Here is a 17,760-nt window from a genome sequence, read left to right as displayed (position 1 = left end):
CAGGGTTGACGGCCAAGCATTTCCTGACAGCTAAAGGCCCACCATATATTGCCAATGTACATGTCCAAGATCCCTTGTTTGAGCTTCTAAATAGACTCGCGGAAGATCTGATGCTGCACCAGATCGTTCATCTGACAAGCCCCAAGACAACATCCCCATTGGTGCGGTCGAGCCCATGTTGCGGCTTCTCCTTGAAGCGTTACACGTGACAGTTATTCTAAGGTCCCGTTCAGAGGTGGGCTGTCTTGCACATCTTGAACTCGGAAGTGGCTCAAATAACAGAGAAACGGGGATAAGCCGTAGAGGAAAAGTCGCTCAGGAAAGCCGAAGTTTCCCTTCTTCAAAAATGCCGCCGTCTACATATGTAAGTGATATCGTTGTTGAGTCTTTCCTCTTGAAGCTTGCTGCTATAGCCTATTAGCAGAGGGTCGTAATTGGAAACGTAAACGAGCTGAAGCTACCTGAACTGATAAACCTTCTACTACTATCGTGATTTCAAGCTGATCAAGCTTAATCACTTGCAACAAGTGCGTCAAGTCCGTCGGACTCGGCGTGAAACTCCGACCATCTGAAAATTCAGTTGTCAAAGCGTCACATAAGGTAGCGTATTGCCCAAGTAGGTTGTCCCGGATGCAGGGCCATAGTGTAAGCTTTGTCGTGCTGACGAATCGATGCCTGTCTTAGTAATGAGCTCATAGTTGCAGTTGCCCGAATAAGTAGGAGTAGCTCTTGGCGCATTGTCCGAAGCATCTGATCATTCTGACAACGTATTTGGACCTTGAAACCATAAAAGCCAGAATGTTTTCCATCAAGACTTTCTACCTGCTTGCTTAGTGATATGTCAATACTAACAGAAATTGTATCATCTCATATTTGCCAGCCTCTCCCCGCTTTGCCGTCAGATTCCAACGATCAGAATGTCGTCCGCCTCTAATCAGCCCGTCAACCTCGTGTTGGGCGTCGCAAACGTAAGCTGACCGACCGAGTGCGAGAGATGTGTGTTGCTTTTGGCAAAGCTAATGTTCACAGGTCGGAGACTCATCTGCTGATCCCATGGCACGCTACGACACACCCAAGCAAGTGAACGCATTCCTGGACGTCTTCGCTCGACGCGGGTACAAGCAGCTTGATACCTCGCGCATGTACTCACCCCAGGCACCCACAAGCTCGGAGCCCAGACTCGGCGCCGCCAATGCCGGCGAGCGCTTCACCATCGACACCAAGGTCACGTCCAGATCGCCGGGATGTCACACTAAGGACAAAATTTTGAAGGAGATTGACGAATCTCTCAAAGCGCTGAAAATCAAGCAGATCAACATTGAGTATCTACACGTGCCCGACCGAACGACACCATTCGAAGAAGCATGTGAGGCCATGAATCAGGCGATTGGGGAAGGCAAGATCAAGAAATGGGGTATCTCAAACTACTCCGCTGCAGAGGTTCAGCGGTTTGTCGACATCTGCCAGGAACGCGGCCTCGTCAAACCCAGTGTGTACCAGGGCCATTACAATCCGCTCGTGCGAGGCGGAGAGAACGATTTGTTTCCCGTATTGCGCAAGAATGACATCGCCTTCTACGGATACAGCCCCGCCGCAGCTGGATTTTTTGCAGGCAATCATAAGAAGGTTAAAGCGGGTGGACGATATGATACATCGGTAAGACTTTTCTACTCGTGTCTATTAAAATACGAGAGACTGACCAAGTGTTCTGTGACATCCAAGATTCCTGTGGGTAGCATATATGCAAAATTCTATGTCAAAGAATCCATCATGACGGCGACGGAGAAGGCGATTGATATCGCGTCTAAGCACGGAATCGGCGGCCATGCTGCGGCACTTCGGTGGACGGTATATCACAGCATCCTCAGCAAGGAATACGAAGACTCGGTAATCATCGGAGCCTCGAGCCCGGAGCAGCTGGAGACTAATCTCGACATGATCGAACAAGGACCGCTTCCAGAGGATGTGGTGTCTGCTCTCGAGGAGTTGCACGAGCAGATTGTCGACAAAATCCCGTACCACATGTAGTCTACGATGCTCTAAAGCATTGAGGTAGCTTCTTCCGGACTAGTATCAACGGCTAAGCTCAATGGAGTAGGAGTAGACCTTGGCAATGCTGACTACATATATCAAAGCCGTCAACATCACCGCTGACAAATGGTATCGCTTATTCGAAGTTGCCTATTGAGTGTTGTACGACAGTTATATCTTGTTCTTTTTACGATAATATCGAATTGAATAAGAAAACATATCCTCGAAGCAAATGATTTCGCTGTAAAAGACTTTATTTGACATATGTTACGCTTGCCAGCATGGAGTTCATCGTCATAGTACATCCTGACCAGAGAAGGTCCGCCCGCTTGAAGAAACAGGCTCACGCTCACGCAGCACGAGTGACCCATGCACGGTTAAGAAAACGTCAGGTGGCCCGCCATGGCAATCAAGACCCGGACATCCAAGTTAAAAGTCGTGATCGATCGATTTTATTGAGGTCTCGAGAGGAAGAACGAGTGAGCCGTCCACAACAAGACGTCGTGGAATTACAGCATCTGGTTGAGCCTTCGATACCAAGCACAATACCTGGCGCGTTCGAGCATGAGCCGTTGGCTAGCTTTCTAAAGTCTTCCACAGCCGAAGAGAAAATGCTATTCTCTTACTGTAAGTCACGATGTACACCATCAATGTCACTTTTGAAGGCCCGGCCATGCGAAGCTATTGGCACTGCAAGGGTGTTGGATACTAACGGTCGTAGATGGTCAAGTCATTGTCCCCAACATGGATTCGCAATGTCCTATTTTGTGCTACCTCGGCGAAAACTTCGATCACATACGGAGGAACTGGTTGCTTTGTGGCTCTACCGATATTGACCTCTTGCAAGGGTTCTTGCTCGCAGCCAGCCGTCATTTATCCCTCTTTCATGGGGAGCAGTGGGGAAACTGGGCAGCCAAGTTCAAACTAAGGCACATAAGCGACCTGCGTCGTGCCCTGTCCTCTGACGATATATTATTGCGACGAACTGGTGTTGCGAAAGCATTGGTGTTGTCATTCGACGAGGTAGGCAAACTTCAACATAACTTCCAGTTCCCTGGTATTGTGAAGTACGTTAATTCAGTAAGGGTTCTAATTTTGCTTTGTAGATCATGCTCTGTGACATGCACATGGCCTCAAAACACGTTCGGGGTGCTATCACAATAATCAGGGATTCTGGAGGAATCGACGCGCTTGGACTGAGTGAAATTGTTCGTTGTGTTCTCTTCAGCTGCATGTTCGGCAAAGGCCTACTGGATGGACAGCCTCTGTTCGAACTGAGCCCAGCACCTCTATCTACAAGTCATTAGACTCTGTTGTAAAGCATGCAATTACTGTTTCTTCAAACTTGCTCTAGGACCATGTTCCGTTCGCAGGTCCAAAGTAGCCTACATCCGGCATTTGCAGCCACGGTAGGCCTTGTCCATCAGCGGTTTCACTCCATACGGTGTTTCCCCACCAATCAGGGAATTGCGCATTAGGGCCTACGTCAATGTTAGTCTTAAGTGCCTTGATAAGATCAAGTGAGCTATCTGTGCCGACTTACCGTATGTGACTGCGAAGAAGATGACGATACCACTGATGGCAAGTCCAGTGTCCAGCGCCGCGGCGAGGACGTAGTTGTACTTGCTCCACCAGGCGTAGAACTTCCGGTAGATGATCTTATTGAAGATAAGGTTGACAATGTACCACGAAGAATAGTTAATACCCGTGGCTGGAGGCACGTTGTAGGTTCCAACAAAGATGAGCGGCCAATTGATCTTGCGAATGAAGTCAGACTTTGTCTTCTTGAAGATGAAGTACGTAATCGGCGGCAGGATAAGTCCGATCCAGAAGAAGTGCAAGAGACCGGAGTAGATGGCGCCAACGGAGTATAGACGAGCGGGCCCGACGAGACCCCAGATAACCGAAGACGAGAAAACGGTGCGACCGTTGGGGCAGGAGAAGCCATTGGGTTGGTCCTCGGTGCAGATACCGTCAACATTGCCAAGCATCCAAAGCGTGACACCTGTCTGGGTCAGTGCTCCAAGAATCGTTGCAAGACCTTGGGCAAAGAAGAGGGTCGTGGGCGGGATCTTGAGGTAGTGACCGAGCTTCATATCGGCCGCGAAGTATAGACCTTGACCGACGACATCCGTGCTGAGGATCTTGAAGAGGATGTTGGCAATCGGTTTGTCCTGGAACATGTATCCTCCGATGAACTCGGATAGCACGTTCAGCTGATTGGCGTCCACGTTCGTGACGCCCTGGATCATGCCGCAGGGGACCATGTAGACTGCAGGAATGATGAAGGCGAGGATGACTCCCCACCACGGGAGACCAGTGTCGTAGCCCTCTGCGGTACCGACTGCCATGCCGAAGACGACCAGTAGAATGACCATCCACCACCACCACTTGACAGTCTTGTATGACTGCATCAGGCGCGCATGGATGTCGAGTTTCAACGTTCCCTTCATGGCATGCACGATTTCATCGAAGTGAAAGAAGTAGACATGGGAAAGAACACTATCGTGACAAAGTTAGACCAGAATTTGGTAGTCGACATGGCTTAACACCTACCTCGTAATTGAAGCAAAAGATAGGCCGTACACAAAGGCGAACGTGGCTGGCAGATACGGGGGAGAGTACGAAGAGTACTTTTGCTGATCGAATTCGTTGTTCGTGAGAACCTCCGTCACGTTGTAAAGGCTGCCGAATCGATCGTAGACGTCGGCTGTGCAGAATGGCATGTAGGAGGTGAACCAGGTGTTGGTGTAGTAGATCGCCGGCGTGATGATCCAGAAGAAGAACGCAAAGCCAAAGAAGACGTTCAGCGCGGCCCAGTGAGGACTGAGAAGCGGGTTCGTATTGTACGCAATCATAGACCAGTCGAAAGTCAGAGGGAAGAGGCCCATGCCAGTGACCATGCCAAAGACTTGGTTGACCGCCAGGTTGTTCGGCGCAATCCAGCAGATCCAGGTGAAGTAGCTAAGGCCCGTGAAGATGAGACCCGGGAACCAGTACCAGACGAAAGCGCATCCACCCACAATCATGAAGAACTTGATGCGGGTGATTCTCCATCCGTCAGCAATGGCGTTGGCTCGAGAGTGCAGCGAGCTGAGGAGGGCGACATTGCTAAGCACACCAGGCCAGATCATGCTGGCGGGCTTGACGAGCCACGGCATAGCGAGACCTGCGACGGCGTATCCGCTAAGCTGGCAACACAGAACAACGAGTACGGAGAATCCTGGCGGAATGTAGAAGCCATACAGCCTGGCTGCTTGAATGAGGTTGGTCGCATCAGCTGAGCCGAAGCCAAACGAGACGTTGGACATGATTGTCACGAGGGCATGCTCCTTGATGTTGAAGTGCCGGTCGGGGTTGAAACGGCTGATGGGGAGAATCTTGGCGAGCGCGACGCCGATGGGGAATGCAATCAGTTCTGCGACGAGAGATACGATGTGAACACCGGGGTATCTCAATGAAAAGAACTGGTTCACGCCGGCGCCAAGGAAGACAAAGACCTTTGCTGTCAGTTAGCATTGAGTTCCTGTATGAGTCGGATCGCCAATTGCATACAATTCCAAGGAACCAGGCTCGGAATGTGTTGACGGGGATCGCAGTATCGTCCGTCTCCGGCACAACGGCTCTGACCTGGGGGAAAGGCGACGTATCGGCATCGTAGTCCCCCTCACCCTCCTCGTCGAGCACCCGCTGCATATCAACCTCCAACTCCGCGAGATGTCCATTTTCGAGTTCGATGTCCTGGCCGTGGAGGTTATGCGCCGTCTTGATGTTGAGCTTCTCTCCCTGCCCCAGTGACTTTTCAGGGTCCGCATACTCTGGCGGCGTATGGCTGATGTCGGTAGCCATCTTGTTGAAGGCTCGGGTTTGCGACGATGCGATGGCGGCGGAAACAAGCAAACGCCCAGGAGTGCCAAGAAAGTAGCGCCCGGCGCGGCATCGTGGCTATTATGAAGGGCGGATGCTGGTTACACTAATGTAAGTATGAAGGGCACAGAGTCGCATCGACTGAGAGGAAGCGATATGGTCCGATACGCTATGCGCCCGACGCGTACGACAATCTCCTTGACATCTTCTCCTGCTTATCATTTCGCCCCTGGTCGGTGGTCAGCCGATGATAGGATTCTTAAAAAGTGCCATTGGGGACTTTGTAAAGTTCCCCAGATTACACGTTCGTCCACTCATGTTGGCTGTTCACCCACAACCATCACGAATCGTAATGACTCTCCCATTTCCCCCAACCGTGGCTCCGGAACTACGGCATTGGCCAATTGAGCATCTTGGCGTTATCTTGGCTCCATCTGCCGCTGCGGGGATCCGCCGTCTGCTTCTGGAAGGCGACCAGGGATTCCTTTCTTAGCGGTCGGGTCCGGCACCACGGGATGAGGGAGGCAGTCGGGAAACCTCGATAAGTTTGCCGTACTTCCGCGGTCTCCTTTTCCCGAGCGATAAGACTAGCTGTGATCAATTGACCTAGAACGCGGCCATGACGCGGTTTAAGCTCGGAAACATCTGCCCTTGGTCTACCTGAACTCTGTTGGTTCCTGGAATGGCGGGGTCATCCTCTCAAGTGTCAATCCGTCAAGCTGTCACGCAAAATAGAGTTGTCGCCATTGGGCGCTCATGAACAATAGTGAGCGCTGCATGCTTACCCGTCGTTAGATGCTGACATCAGTCTTCGTGACCTGACTAGGGGCACTGAGTCTCCAAGCAGCAGGTTAAGCTTATCCTCTCTCTCGACCAGCCGTCTTGTCTGCAATCAGCTTACCTGTCCTCGAGAAAAGCCAAGTGTAACAAAGTGCCTTTGAGTGGGAAAGCCCCTTGCTGCCAACTTACCTTGGCCATTGATGTTTGTTCTAGTTGATATCGCGAATAGTAGATAACCATTAGTCGGGATGTCCTCACTTGCATCGTTTGCGCAATTGGCTGTGTGCATAGGAACTGCAACAGATTGACTCAAGGCCTCAGAGTTGATACACCAACTTCTCGCCGGAGATTACCCCATCCCGATACACTTGGAATCCTTTGTCTACACCATCAAGACCCCCAGAGATGGCCTTCGGCTTGTTGGGCTTCAACTTCCCGGCCTCTACCCATCCCGGGAGCTTTTCATAAAACTCGGTGCCGAGTTTGTGGTCCTCCTCGCTAGCCTAAGCCCCAGTCAGTGACCACTCTACCAGGAGTCCTGCAACGACTGTAACTTACCGGCCATCTAAACTGAGCATACTGATGATCCTTTAAGAACGCAGTCCAGACCAAGACGTCGGTCACAGTCGTCTGCTTCGAAACATTTTCAGTGTTGGCCTTCCCCGGGCGCACGGTGCAGAGCCGCCCGCCGCTCTCATCGATGGCTTGGGATGCCTGGCCGGAGGAGGACGTGTTGCCGATGGTGTCAAAGACATATTTGAGGCCAGGCGTCGTGTTTCTGATGGACTCAATGACGTCGCCATCGCGGTAGCTGAAGACATGCTTCGCGCCTAGGGACCTGACCCAATCGAAGTGATGAGGGCTGCACGTCGTGATTACTTTGAGGCCTTGCATCGCTGCTATCTGGATGGCGTACAAGCCGACGCTCGCTGGGAAGGGAATTAGCAAGGGACCGCACGTGTTCAGCGCGTGTCGTGGAGCAGCTTACAGCTACCACCCCAAATAAGGACCGCTGTCTCCGATCCGCTCTCTCGAGGAATAGCGAGGCATGCTTTGGAGAACAGGGCTAGCTCAGCCGTCATGGAAGCTAGGGGTATTGTAGCAGCCTCCTGCAGGCTTATGTTCTTGGGGACTCGGAAGCTGATGTTGTCGTCCGCGAGGGTGTACTCGCTATAGCCGCCAAGACCCTTGATTTCACCTGGCGATGTGTCAGAACTTGTTCGTAGATCTCGGCTAACCAAGGATTCCTGACCTCCCCAAATTAGGCCAGCAACAGTGTCGCCCTTGGACAGCTTGCTACACTTGTCGCCAACCGCTTCGACTGTCCCCACAAAGTCGCACCCAAGGACGGCGCCGTCACCGAATGCATTGCCGTCAAGAGATTGAACTGTGAACCAAAGTTAGGAAACGATAGTGCGTTTATCTCTTGATCGAGACTACCAACGGGTCTAACCTACCGTCGGTCGGGTTTTGTGCAATATGTGACACTTTAACGAGAGCTTGATGCGGGGCCGGTTCAGGGATCGGAACTTGCTTCCTGACCATCTTCGGCGACCCGCCGCCGCCGGCCGAAGATTCGGTCACCAGAGCTTGCATTTGTTGTCCGGCCATGTTCACTGGTATCAGAAGATATGCCCACGATGTCCCAAAGTCATGAGTCTTTCTGCGAGGATCGAATATTGACTTGAAGCACGTCAGCCTCAGCGGGCACGAATTATTGAGGCAATAGTAGCTGTCTTTTCCTCTTGCTTAATCAGCCTGCAAGCGCCGTGGAAGTTGGAACTTGGCCCCTAAGGAAACTAAATTCCCCCTCAAAACAGTGCACTAATATTAATAATAGGGGCCCCTTCATGACGTAGCGGTGATGGGGAATATCGTCAAAGAAATACCCCCGTCTTACTACAAAAGTTGAAGGCGATGATGCTGACATGAATTGGCCAAGCACATACCACAACAAAGGAGGTATCCCGCATCTTCAATAAGAGCGTATGCATCCTAGATCAGTGCGGATAAGGTCCAGCTTCATTCATGTCTATTGAAGTTTCCAATTTATTAGCATCAATAATCGAATGCAAGAACCTTCTCTCACCAGCACTTTCCCACCGGCGCAACCCCGCTACATTGCTCCCACATCCCTCACAGGCTGTAGACAACGGATCGCAATCCGATTGTCCATCTTGAGGCGTTGAGAGGCTCCAGTCAAAGTCTCGTGGCACTAGTCTCCTCAAGAAAGGAAACCATCCTACCCAAGACCGGGCCAGCTCTCCCGCCTCCTCAACAGCTGAAACCACATATCAGGCCTCACAACTTCAAAGTCATCCCCCAACTTCTTAACCATACTAGCAACACTGGTCGGTGTCATATCAAAAGCGCTCACAGCGCCAGCCACAAAAAGAGGCCCACGACCCCTCCAATTCTCCGAAATATTCCGCAGCGTCGCCGCACCGCTCTCCTCGTTCCCGATACTCACCATGTTTGTCACCGGGAAGCCTTCTGTAACATTCACCTGCAGCGCATCTACCGTCGAAACAAATGACCCGTAGTAGATGCCCCGCAAATTCTTTCTCCCCACGGCATTGCGAAAGTCGAGAGTTAGCCCAGGTGTGAGCGGGTTATCAGTGGCGTTGATGCGGTCGTACACGAACAAGACCTCGTCTGTCTGTGTCGCTCGCATATACTCGCCGCTCTGAGTCAAGAATGTGGAGAGAGCCCGTCTTGGCCAGACACCCGGATACGTATACCCTGCGCCGTCGGGCCCGGCAATCAGCAGGTCATTCTCCGTGGATGTCCTTTGATAATACGACAAGATGCCCGGGCCGATATCACGAAGCAATGGGCTAATAGTCCAGCCAAGCGGGACTGATCCCCTCGCGGAGTCGTTCCAGTGCTGAAACATGCTCCGCTGGTCGTACTGTATGTTGTCGCCTTCGAGGTAGACGAGAGACAGAAAGACTTTAGGGGTCTTTTTCGGAGGGGGCGGAGGAGGTTGCCATGGTGGTCCCCCCATCGTAGACTGCCGAGATTGGCTTTTGGTGTTGAATCCACTGAAGATGGTGGGGTTGAAGTAGAAGTCCGTGGCGGCGACGTATAAGCCGTTCCTTGCGAGTTGCGTGACACCGGTCATCTCATCGCCGTTTGGAAACCAGCCGAGGTAGGCCGCATTGGGCTGGAATTGGCGAAGGAGTTTGTCGAGCAGCGCGGCTTCACGCGGTCTATTACTGTCCAACCACATGCAGGGAGCCGCCGTGCTGACGATGTAGTCGCGGAAGATGGAGTTGACCTTGTAGTAGCCCGGTCGCGCCGACGTTGCCGAAACGAGAAACTGATTCCACATGGACAGAGTGAGGGTTAGTTGAGTTGTCTGAGGTGGAACGTCAAATTTGTAAATCATTGCGGATGCGCCGTCTGCGAAGCGCCAGCCTCCTGGGTAGTCTGCCAGGTGCGAGCCGCCGTCATCGAACAGGAAGGAGTCTTCTTCTTCTTCACCGGGAGTGAAGTCTGCTATGGTTTTGTTTCCGTCGCCAGTCACCTTGACGCGGTAGACAGAAGGACCATAGCCGTCTGCAGGGAAAGCGTCTGTGATATTGACATAGACCGTCCCGTTGCCATTAATAAATGACGACAAATCTGCAGTGTATGTGCCGTTGTTCGAAGAGTCTGTGACGGACGAGTTCGCCTTTAAAAGTGTGGTCCAGGTCCTATTGGCATACAATAGGGTCGAAAGTGGCTTGATAGCCGTGATGATGCGGTCAGTAACCTTGGGCCACACCTCCCGGGCTGCATGATCGTAAAGCTCGAATTTGTTCTTGAACCGGCCTCGCAAGTCTTCCGTGATGGAGATGTTGAAGCGTCGGGCCAGTTCTTCAGTCGCCAGGACAGCGCCATGAAGACCGGCAAGTGTTGAAGCCAGATTAATCGTGTCTGGCAATTTCGTGTCGTAGATAATGGCACCCCGAATCTCAGACTTGTACTTATCAATCAGTTGTAGAGGACTGCTCGTCGTATCGGCGCTACGATATCCTTCAGTCTCAAGGTGCCGCAGCCAGGCCTCGTTGACCTCGTCATCCGGAAAGGCAGAATCCTGCGACCAATAAAGGTACAGTCGTGGTTGCCGTCTGTTGACCAGTCCTTGCAGCGAGACTAAGAATATCTGCTCATCACCAGAAAGTGCAGTGAGCTTGGCATAGTCTATCTCCTTCGCAATCTCTGGAAACAATGGCAGGGCTCTATTACCTGGCCAATCAAGACCTGAGACGGAAGGTGAACAGAAACAAAGCGGACTTAATAGGGCGATCGGCAGCAGAAATAGATAGCGCATCTTGACTTGTGCTGTTGACAGCGCCCTGCTGCCTGCCATTTTCCAGTCAACAAAGAGGTACTGTTTCCTCCCACCGAAAGTCTTTCTATTTCATTTAAAGAACAATCCGACCATTGGCCTCGCCTAAATGAGACAGCCAGGCGAATGAGGCGAGCGAAGCGGGGGTTGGAGATTGGACGAAGGTCTGCAACATGATTCTAAGCTTAACTTTGTTTCCATGACTAGCTTGTTTCCTTGGCAGAACACCGGAAGATTGTCGAGAAGCTCACTTCACTCGCGGTTTAGCCTTACATGACCTAATGATCCAAGCTATTCCAGTTAATACAGCAATATCTATGCACTGGCATTCTAGCACCGTGCTAGGTCCGATTAGAGATGAGCGCCACCACTTGAAGACACACGAGAATGACGCTCCTCAGCCGATCATCTGAACTCTTGCCACTTTCCACATCTCGTCCTTCTCAATAGGAATGCATTAGTTGCTACTATTATCTATACTAGTGAGGGTATGAGCCATTCGTAGACTAGAAGAAACCTTTTCTGATTCCATGTGCTCTTGACATCCGAGCTTCACACTGTTGCCATTCTCAACGGCACAGTCAAACATGCCGGACGACACATGAGTCTGTGGAAAGATGGTTCAGCAGCCAAAATCTTTCAGCTTGCCATACCCCAGCGGGGAGCGTTGATGATGACGCCTGCGAGACATCCAGAGATGATACCAGCGGTAGGCAGCGTGATAATCCAACCCATGTAGATCCAGCCAACCATACGCCAGTTGATTGATCGCCAAGTGCCGGAGCAAAGGCCGACACCTACGGTCGCACCAGTGATGCACTGTGTAGTAGATACAGGAAGTTCTGTATCACAGTCAGCGATGCTTGAACATGGTCAAGATGAGTTCGTTGACTTACTGAGACGTGTAGCCAAGATAATTGTGCAAGCAGCACCCAACTCCATGGAGAAACCACGGGCGGGAGAGTGAAGGGTCAAGCGGTTGCCGAGGTTGCGCATAATGTTGTATCCGTACGTCCAGATACCAAGAGCGATACCAGCACCGCCGAAGCAGAGAATCCAGATTGGAACCTCAGATTTGCTGCCAGAGAGAACGCCAGTGTTCCAAATTTGAAAGATGGTAGCGTAGGGTCCAATGGCATTGGCAACGTCGTTGGCGCCGTGCGTGAACGAGGCGGTGCATGCAGTCATGACTTGCATGAACGAGTACAGGAATTCAGCCTTGTTGTCGTAGTGTTGGACACGGGCGTGCATCTCCTCCAAATCGCCAGTGAGCACACTCTCCTTCTTTTGCATGTTGATAATGTCCTGATCGACACCAGACAGGAAGACTTTCTTTACCATCCAGAAAAGAACGTCGCCGTTGTGCCAGGGACCTTCGGGACGGGGGCCAACGATGGGCTTGTGGACGTAGTCCTTACGGGGAATATTGGTCGCAGGGGAGTCGGTGGATCCTTGGACGACCTTCTTCTCGCCATCAGCAGAGCCAGTCTCGATGTCGTTGCTAGGGCTTCGAACAACACCACCGCTGCGAGCAACCTCTAGCTCCTCTTTGGTCATGTGCCCGGCATAGAAGTCGCGGATTCCACCGCCGTAGCCTTCGGGCTGAACAGGTGGCTCGGGACGGCGGAGCAGAAGCGGGCCCAGGGCAATGTGATACCAACGCAGTTGCCAATCGTCCTTGACTACCACACGATAGAGCCAGGGGAGAAAGAATATTGTGATGAGGAGAGCCCAGGCGGCACCAACACCGATGATCATTCCGGCAGTTTCGGCATCGTTGAAAGTAACTTTGATAGACCCACCCTTCCAAACAATCAGCATGGTCAAGAGGGAAGCGGTAATACCAAAGTACACAGGAACGAGAGCCAGTCCCTTCATGACTGGGTTCTTCCGCAACATGACGCCGTATTTGGTAATGGTGAAGATGATGGCTGCGAATGCACCCGAGATACCAGGAGCGATGATCCATGCAAGGAAGACTGAAACTACGCCAGAGTCGATGCCGCCGCTAGGGGAGACCCAATGAATGTTGTCGGCACCAATAAGTGCGATACCCATGCCAATGACGCCTCCCATGATGGAGTGAGTAGTTGATACCGGGAGACCGATCTTGGTGCAAAAGGTAAGGTAAATCGAGGAAGCCACAATCGCACAGGTCATTCCAAGCATGAGGAGAGCCGGGTCGTTCTCGAATAGGTCGATATCCACTGCGTCAGATGATCAGCCTGGGCGTCATTGTTAATCAAAAGAACAGATATCCTACCAATCTTCGTTCGAATGGTGTCTGCGACACGGGCGCCGACACCAACCGAGCCGGCGAACTCGAGGATGGATCCGAGGGTCATAGCTTGAATGTAAGAAATAGATCGTGACGAGACCGAGGTTGCCCATGAATTGGCAACATCATTGGCACCTACCAGTACCCAAGAGTCAGCTTGGACATGGCTAGACAAACAGATTTCTAATTTTGGAGTTACGTACCAATGTTCCACGCATCAAGGAATGCGAAGATGGTGCCAATGGCGAAAATGTAGTCATACTGATGAAGAGGCATCTCGAGTTTCTTTTGCACAGGTTGTGCAACGCCTGATGTCCGGGAAAGATGAAGATGATCGATATGATGTTTCCAACTGAAGACTAGGTCAACGTGCCTCAAAGGATGGTAAGGTATGATGGATGGAATACCCTGGCTTTGACGCGGGTAGCAAGGTCGGAGAGAGAAGGATGTCCGAGCAGTGTAGGAGTAGGAAGGTAGACTTTGGGATCGACTCTGGCATATATACCAGATAGCGGAATAGCCAAGACGTTGCTTCTGCGCAATCCATCCATGTCCACCTGCTAGGATGTACATGTGCCCCCTTCCCGCCGGGGGACTCTCGGTGTGTGATGCCCGGACCTAGACGAGGAAGTGGCTACACGCCATCAGCAGAGGCAACACAGGTGAGGCACATTCGATTGTTAGAGACGTACCGACCCAACCCACCCAATAGTACTCGCCACACCCGCAATCTGCAATGTTACCGGCATGGTTCATCTGTGGATTGGTCCCTGTAGCATGTAGCCATGCTGTCTTGCTTGGTTGCAGAGTTCGCTGCAGCCAATTCTATGTCAGAGGTCCCATTTCCACAGAGAAGAGAAGCATTTGGTGTGTGTGAATCTGACGAAATCTATAGTTGCCACTCATCATTATCAGAATGACATTCGGTGCAAAGAAGACTTTCATCGGCGGGATTTCGAAGGTTTCTGAATTATTGCGGCTCGAACGCCTTTCTGCACAGGTTTCCGCAGGCCCCTTCGGCACAAAAAGCCACGTTGAACACCCCAATGAGGGGGAGAAAGTAGATGCCAAGTTCAACCTACTGGAGAGGCTGGCTGACATGAACCTGCATGGGGCGGGATGGATGGGTATCGAAAGGCTGAATAAGGAAGTCTAGAAGTAGCAAGGCATGTTCTGAGGCGTCCCACGTGTCGTAAACAACGTCGCATATTTGGCGGAACTTGAGCTTTTCGGAGGATATCGGCCTCGCGGGGATACTTCTCGAGGCGATGGAGTGGGAGCGTGAAGAGGGAATCCACAAATCCATCCAAGAAAATCCTGCGTGGTCAAGGGCAGCCAACGGAATCGGTAACAGTCGGGCATTGGCTTTTTCTCGCCGAGCCCCCAGTGAAGATGGCGCCTGAAACTTGAAGAAGGGCAAAGTCGAATGTTGGACGTTGAAGCTGCCGCTATACAAACGGACGATGTCAGGTCGTCAAGGGGGGAAGGAGATACATCCTCGCCGCATCCTTCCTAAAGCATCGACCGAGATCCAGTTGTGTGGCGCACCCGAAGCGACTTGGCGCGGTCAAGCGCCAAGATACATGCTCTCAGGAAGCGCCAAGCGCCAAGCGCTGCTGGCAGGAGCATGGCGGCCCCACTTCCGACTTCGCAACTGCCGAATCACCAGTCCCGAATCCACCACGTGCTGGGTCCCGTACTTTTCTGTGGATTTTCCCCGGCTGCATCCCCAGAGCTTCTCATCTTCAACATCGCAACTGAGTCGCCAGCACCATCAGACCTGTTCTTCTTTGACAGCGTATTTTTTCTATAAATCCTGTGCCCGCCGCCAAGCAGCCAAGGGGCCAAGAACACCAACACCTTTGGAACGGCTTCGCCAGTCAACCGTATCCCATCAAATGTCAGCGCCCAACTTCGCCCACGCCCCGTATCGGCCCCTTGGCCAAATAGACACGATCAACTGACTGCCATAACTGGCTCTTCTCAAGAGCTCCTCCACTCTAATGTTTCCTGATGCAGCTCAATCTCCGGCCTTCCCTCACTTGCGCTCTTCCGCCAGCAGCAATCTCCCAATCCACTTCCTCAGGTCTAACGCTGGGATCCCAACCGACTGGCTAGACAGTGTTTTACGAGCCATACGTGCCTTAATCCGTAGCGATTTGTCAACCAACTAGCCAACATCCAATACCGCTTACATGTGGCTTTTGCGAATAAGTCCGGCAGCCTGGTGTTGGCTGTCACACGCTATCCCCTGGCCAAGAAACCTAAGAATGACCCAAAGTGAGTGATCACCTTTCCATCAACGAATCACACTTGCGGCCCGAGGCTCGTGGTCTCTCCTCCACAGCCTGTAGTCTTTAGCTGTGCTTGTTGGTCGGCAAGCCCTGTGTAGTTATGTAGATCATTCAAGTGTTACCAACATCGCCTCATGCCGGTAGCTGGCTGCCGTTACGTTTTTTGAAACCTCATACTCTAGTGCAGGTTTTGGATTATATCTGTACAATTCGCAGCTGTATTCTCATTTGTATTGTGGGTGAGAAAATCAGCATCTTCAGTTTTACTCTAGAATAATAGGTATTTGACGCGCACACTTTGTGAAGTATCGTAAAACTTCCCTTTGATCGTTGTTAAGTTAAAGTCTACCAACAAGACTTACGCGAGAAGTCTCTTCAGGCTGTCCTTCAGCGCGCGCTCGCCTTCATCCCATCCGGACTCAACTTGGTCCTCGAAGTTGGAACCGTAGTTATTATCTCCATCCAGCAGCGCCACGGTGGAAAGGGCGGCATATGCCCTGGAGTTGAGTCTGTCCTCGACTCCCTTTTCTGTATCCTCCCGCCACAAAGCACGAGCCTCGTCTGCAAACCCGTCAAATGGCACGTCAACAGTTTCCCAACCCTCGAGACCAAGATCTTCAACCAGTGCAATCAGATGATTTGTCGATACAGTGTGGCTGGCAAAATAGGCAGCCCTGTTCTGGTATCTCTCAGGGTTAGACAACACAGCGACTAAGGCCTCGCCATTGAGTGCCCGACGACTGATGCTGCATTTCTGGTGTCCGGAACCATAGCGAGTGATGGTTCGTCGTTCTTTGTTGATCCAGAAGATTCCACGCTCGATTGTCCAGTCGTACCATGGACCAGTTATAATGGCCGTCCATGACAACGACCCGTTTGACTCGGCGACGACACATTCAAGTTCACGCTGAGCTGCCAACTTCGGACCGAAAATAAGAGCATCTTTGGCGTTGGGATGGAACGTATTGCCACTAAAGTCTGGGGTGATGATGTGCCTGACTCCGGTGGCCGAGGCTGCTTGCAGGATGTTGGTCTGATAGGATGCGGCTGCTGGATTGAAAGCCTCGACAACGGCGTCTTGACCTCCCAGAGCCTGTGTGAGAGCTTCGACATTCGAGTAGTCGGAGGATCTTACGTGCACACCGGCGGGAAGGCTCTTTTGGCTGCCGGGTCGAGTGATGCATGTCACCTCGAAATCAGCTTGCAGGAGTGCTGGGATTAAAACCTCTCCCAATGCGCCGGTTGCCTTTCAAATTGGTCAGAAATTATGAGTAAAACTGATGGTAATGATATCAGCGACTTACACCAATGACGGCAACTTGCTTGATGGCTTTCATCATGTTGGCAAGATGCAATTCAAAGTAGATAGGAGAAGAACAGATTTATCCTTAAAATTGTTGATTATGGCCACGTTTTGATCTAAGGCTTCCCATCGTTGTATTTATAACAGCTCAACATCAGTGATGTTCACATCGGTCGCCGTGATAACTCCATTGAATAGCGCAGTCCTTGGGGTATAACGTTATGGGTTCCTGAGACAGGGATGAGCTCATTGGGCCAGACAAATCACACCATAGTTGGCGAGTAAGACTTGACGAACAATAGCATAACGTTATCACCTGTCTTGCATGCCATTCCACACCCTGGGACATCCCCCCTCGACTTCGTTGTGATTCTCACGAGTGCTCGAACTTCGCCTATTCCTTCCCAGAAACGCTTCACGGCTTTTCGGTACTTACCAATCCATTTCGCTCTCTGCGGGCAGCTTCTTCCTTCTTATAAGTCCACATCGTCAACGCGGCCGCTGGCGGGAAGACGGACGAGCGGGGAGGTCAAGTTCATGGACCAGAAGAAACAGGGTAGCGCTAAGCACTTCCTCTGCCCCAGTGATCTACACAGCACTCCTTCTTGTACGCAACTGGCGTAGGGTACCCAGAGGTTGGAGGGCTTAAACCTCCTTGTTTTGGTCTTACAATCTGGGGATGCTGCAGCAGAATAATCGTGCGTCGATGGGGCTGGCATGCAGCCATGGGATGCCGCTCAAGTGTGGTGACGTCCCGGCGTTGGAGGATCCACGCTGAAAAGTAGGTACCGAGACCAGTTGGCCCACAGTGGTACAACCATGATTGAGTTCGCTTGATGTTGGCCAGAAATCATTGGCTGGCCTTTGTCAT

At 51.7% G+C, this 17,760-nt stretch overlaps 6 protein-coding genes across 6 annotated transcripts; 2 read left to right on the top strand and 4 right to left on the bottom strand.

The window, feature by feature from the left end:
• Positions 1-917: 917 nt before the first annotated feature.
• Positions 918-2,028, top strand: CCOS01_10475 (aflatoxin B1 aldehyde reductase member 2; the record flags this gene model as incomplete). The annotated part of the gene is made up of 3 exons (XM_060458630.1): positions 918-968; positions 1,030-1,656; positions 1,723-2,028. 3 exons carry the CDS (start codon positions 918-920, stop codon positions 2,026-2,028), a joined length of 984 nt encoding a protein of 327 aa, XP_060310432.1.
• Positions 2,029-2,312: 284 nt separating this feature from the next.
• On the top strand, positions 2,313-3,338 carry CCOS01_10474 (uncharacterized protein; the record flags this gene model as incomplete). The annotated part of the gene is made up of 4 exons (XM_060458629.1): positions 2,313-2,469; positions 2,500-2,658; positions 2,753-3,054; positions 3,138-3,338. 4 exons carry the CDS (start codon positions 2,313-2,315, stop codon positions 3,336-3,338), a joined length of 819 nt encoding a protein of 272 aa, XP_060310431.1.
• Positions 3,339-3,381: 43 nt separating this feature from the next.
• On the bottom strand, positions 3,382-5,880 carry CCOS01_10473 (OPT family small oligopeptide transporter; the record flags this gene model as incomplete). The annotated part of the gene is made up of 4 exons (XM_060458628.1): positions 3,382-3,512; positions 3,575-4,533; positions 4,588-5,531; positions 5,587-5,880. The coding sequence occupies 4 exons, from the start codon at positions 5,878-5,880 to the stop codon at positions 3,382-3,384; spliced, it is 2,328 nt and encodes a 775-aa protein (XP_060310430.1).
• Positions 5,881-6,995: 1,115 nt separating this feature from the next.
• On the bottom strand, positions 6,996-8,289 carry CCOS01_10472 (uncharacterized protein; the record flags this gene model as incomplete). The annotated part of the gene is made up of 4 exons (XM_060458627.1): positions 6,996-7,181; positions 7,237-7,607; positions 7,667-8,065; positions 8,136-8,289. The coding sequence occupies 4 exons, from the start codon at positions 8,287-8,289 to the stop codon at positions 6,996-6,998; spliced, it is 1,110 nt and encodes a 369-aa protein (XP_060310429.1).
• Positions 8,290-8,920: 631 nt separating this feature from the next.
• On the bottom strand, positions 8,921-13,568 carry CCOS01_10471 (phosphate-repressible phosphate permease; the record flags this gene model as incomplete). Its single annotated transcript, XM_060458626.1, has 5 exons — positions 8,921-10,884; positions 11,668-11,856; positions 11,911-13,221; positions 13,278-13,427; positions 13,496-13,568. 5 exons carry the CDS (start codon positions 13,566-13,568, stop codon positions 8,921-8,923), a joined length of 3,687 nt encoding a protein of 1,228 aa, XP_060310428.1.
• A 2,376-nt stretch (positions 13,569-15,944) lies between these two features.
• On the bottom strand, positions 15,945-16,926 carry CCOS01_10470 (uncharacterized protein; the record flags this gene model as incomplete). Its single annotated transcript, XM_060458625.1, has 2 exons — positions 15,945-16,832; positions 16,891-16,926. The coding sequence occupies 2 exons, from the start codon at positions 16,924-16,926 to the stop codon at positions 15,945-15,947; spliced, it is 924 nt and encodes a 307-aa protein (XP_060310427.1).
• Between the last annotated feature and the right edge of the window lie 834 nt (positions 16,927-17,760).

Source organism: Colletotrichum costaricense, assembly GCF_030867565.1.
Source record: "Colletotrichum costaricense strain IMI 309622 chromosome Unknown Scaffold_11.1, whole genome shotgun sequence".
Taxonomy (NCBI): domain Eukaryota; kingdom Fungi; phylum Ascomycota; class Sordariomycetes; order Glomerellales; family Glomerellaceae; genus Colletotrichum; species Colletotrichum costaricense.
Note: the sequence above shows the minus strand (reverse complement) of the source record. Positions and strands in the feature narration are given on the sequence as shown.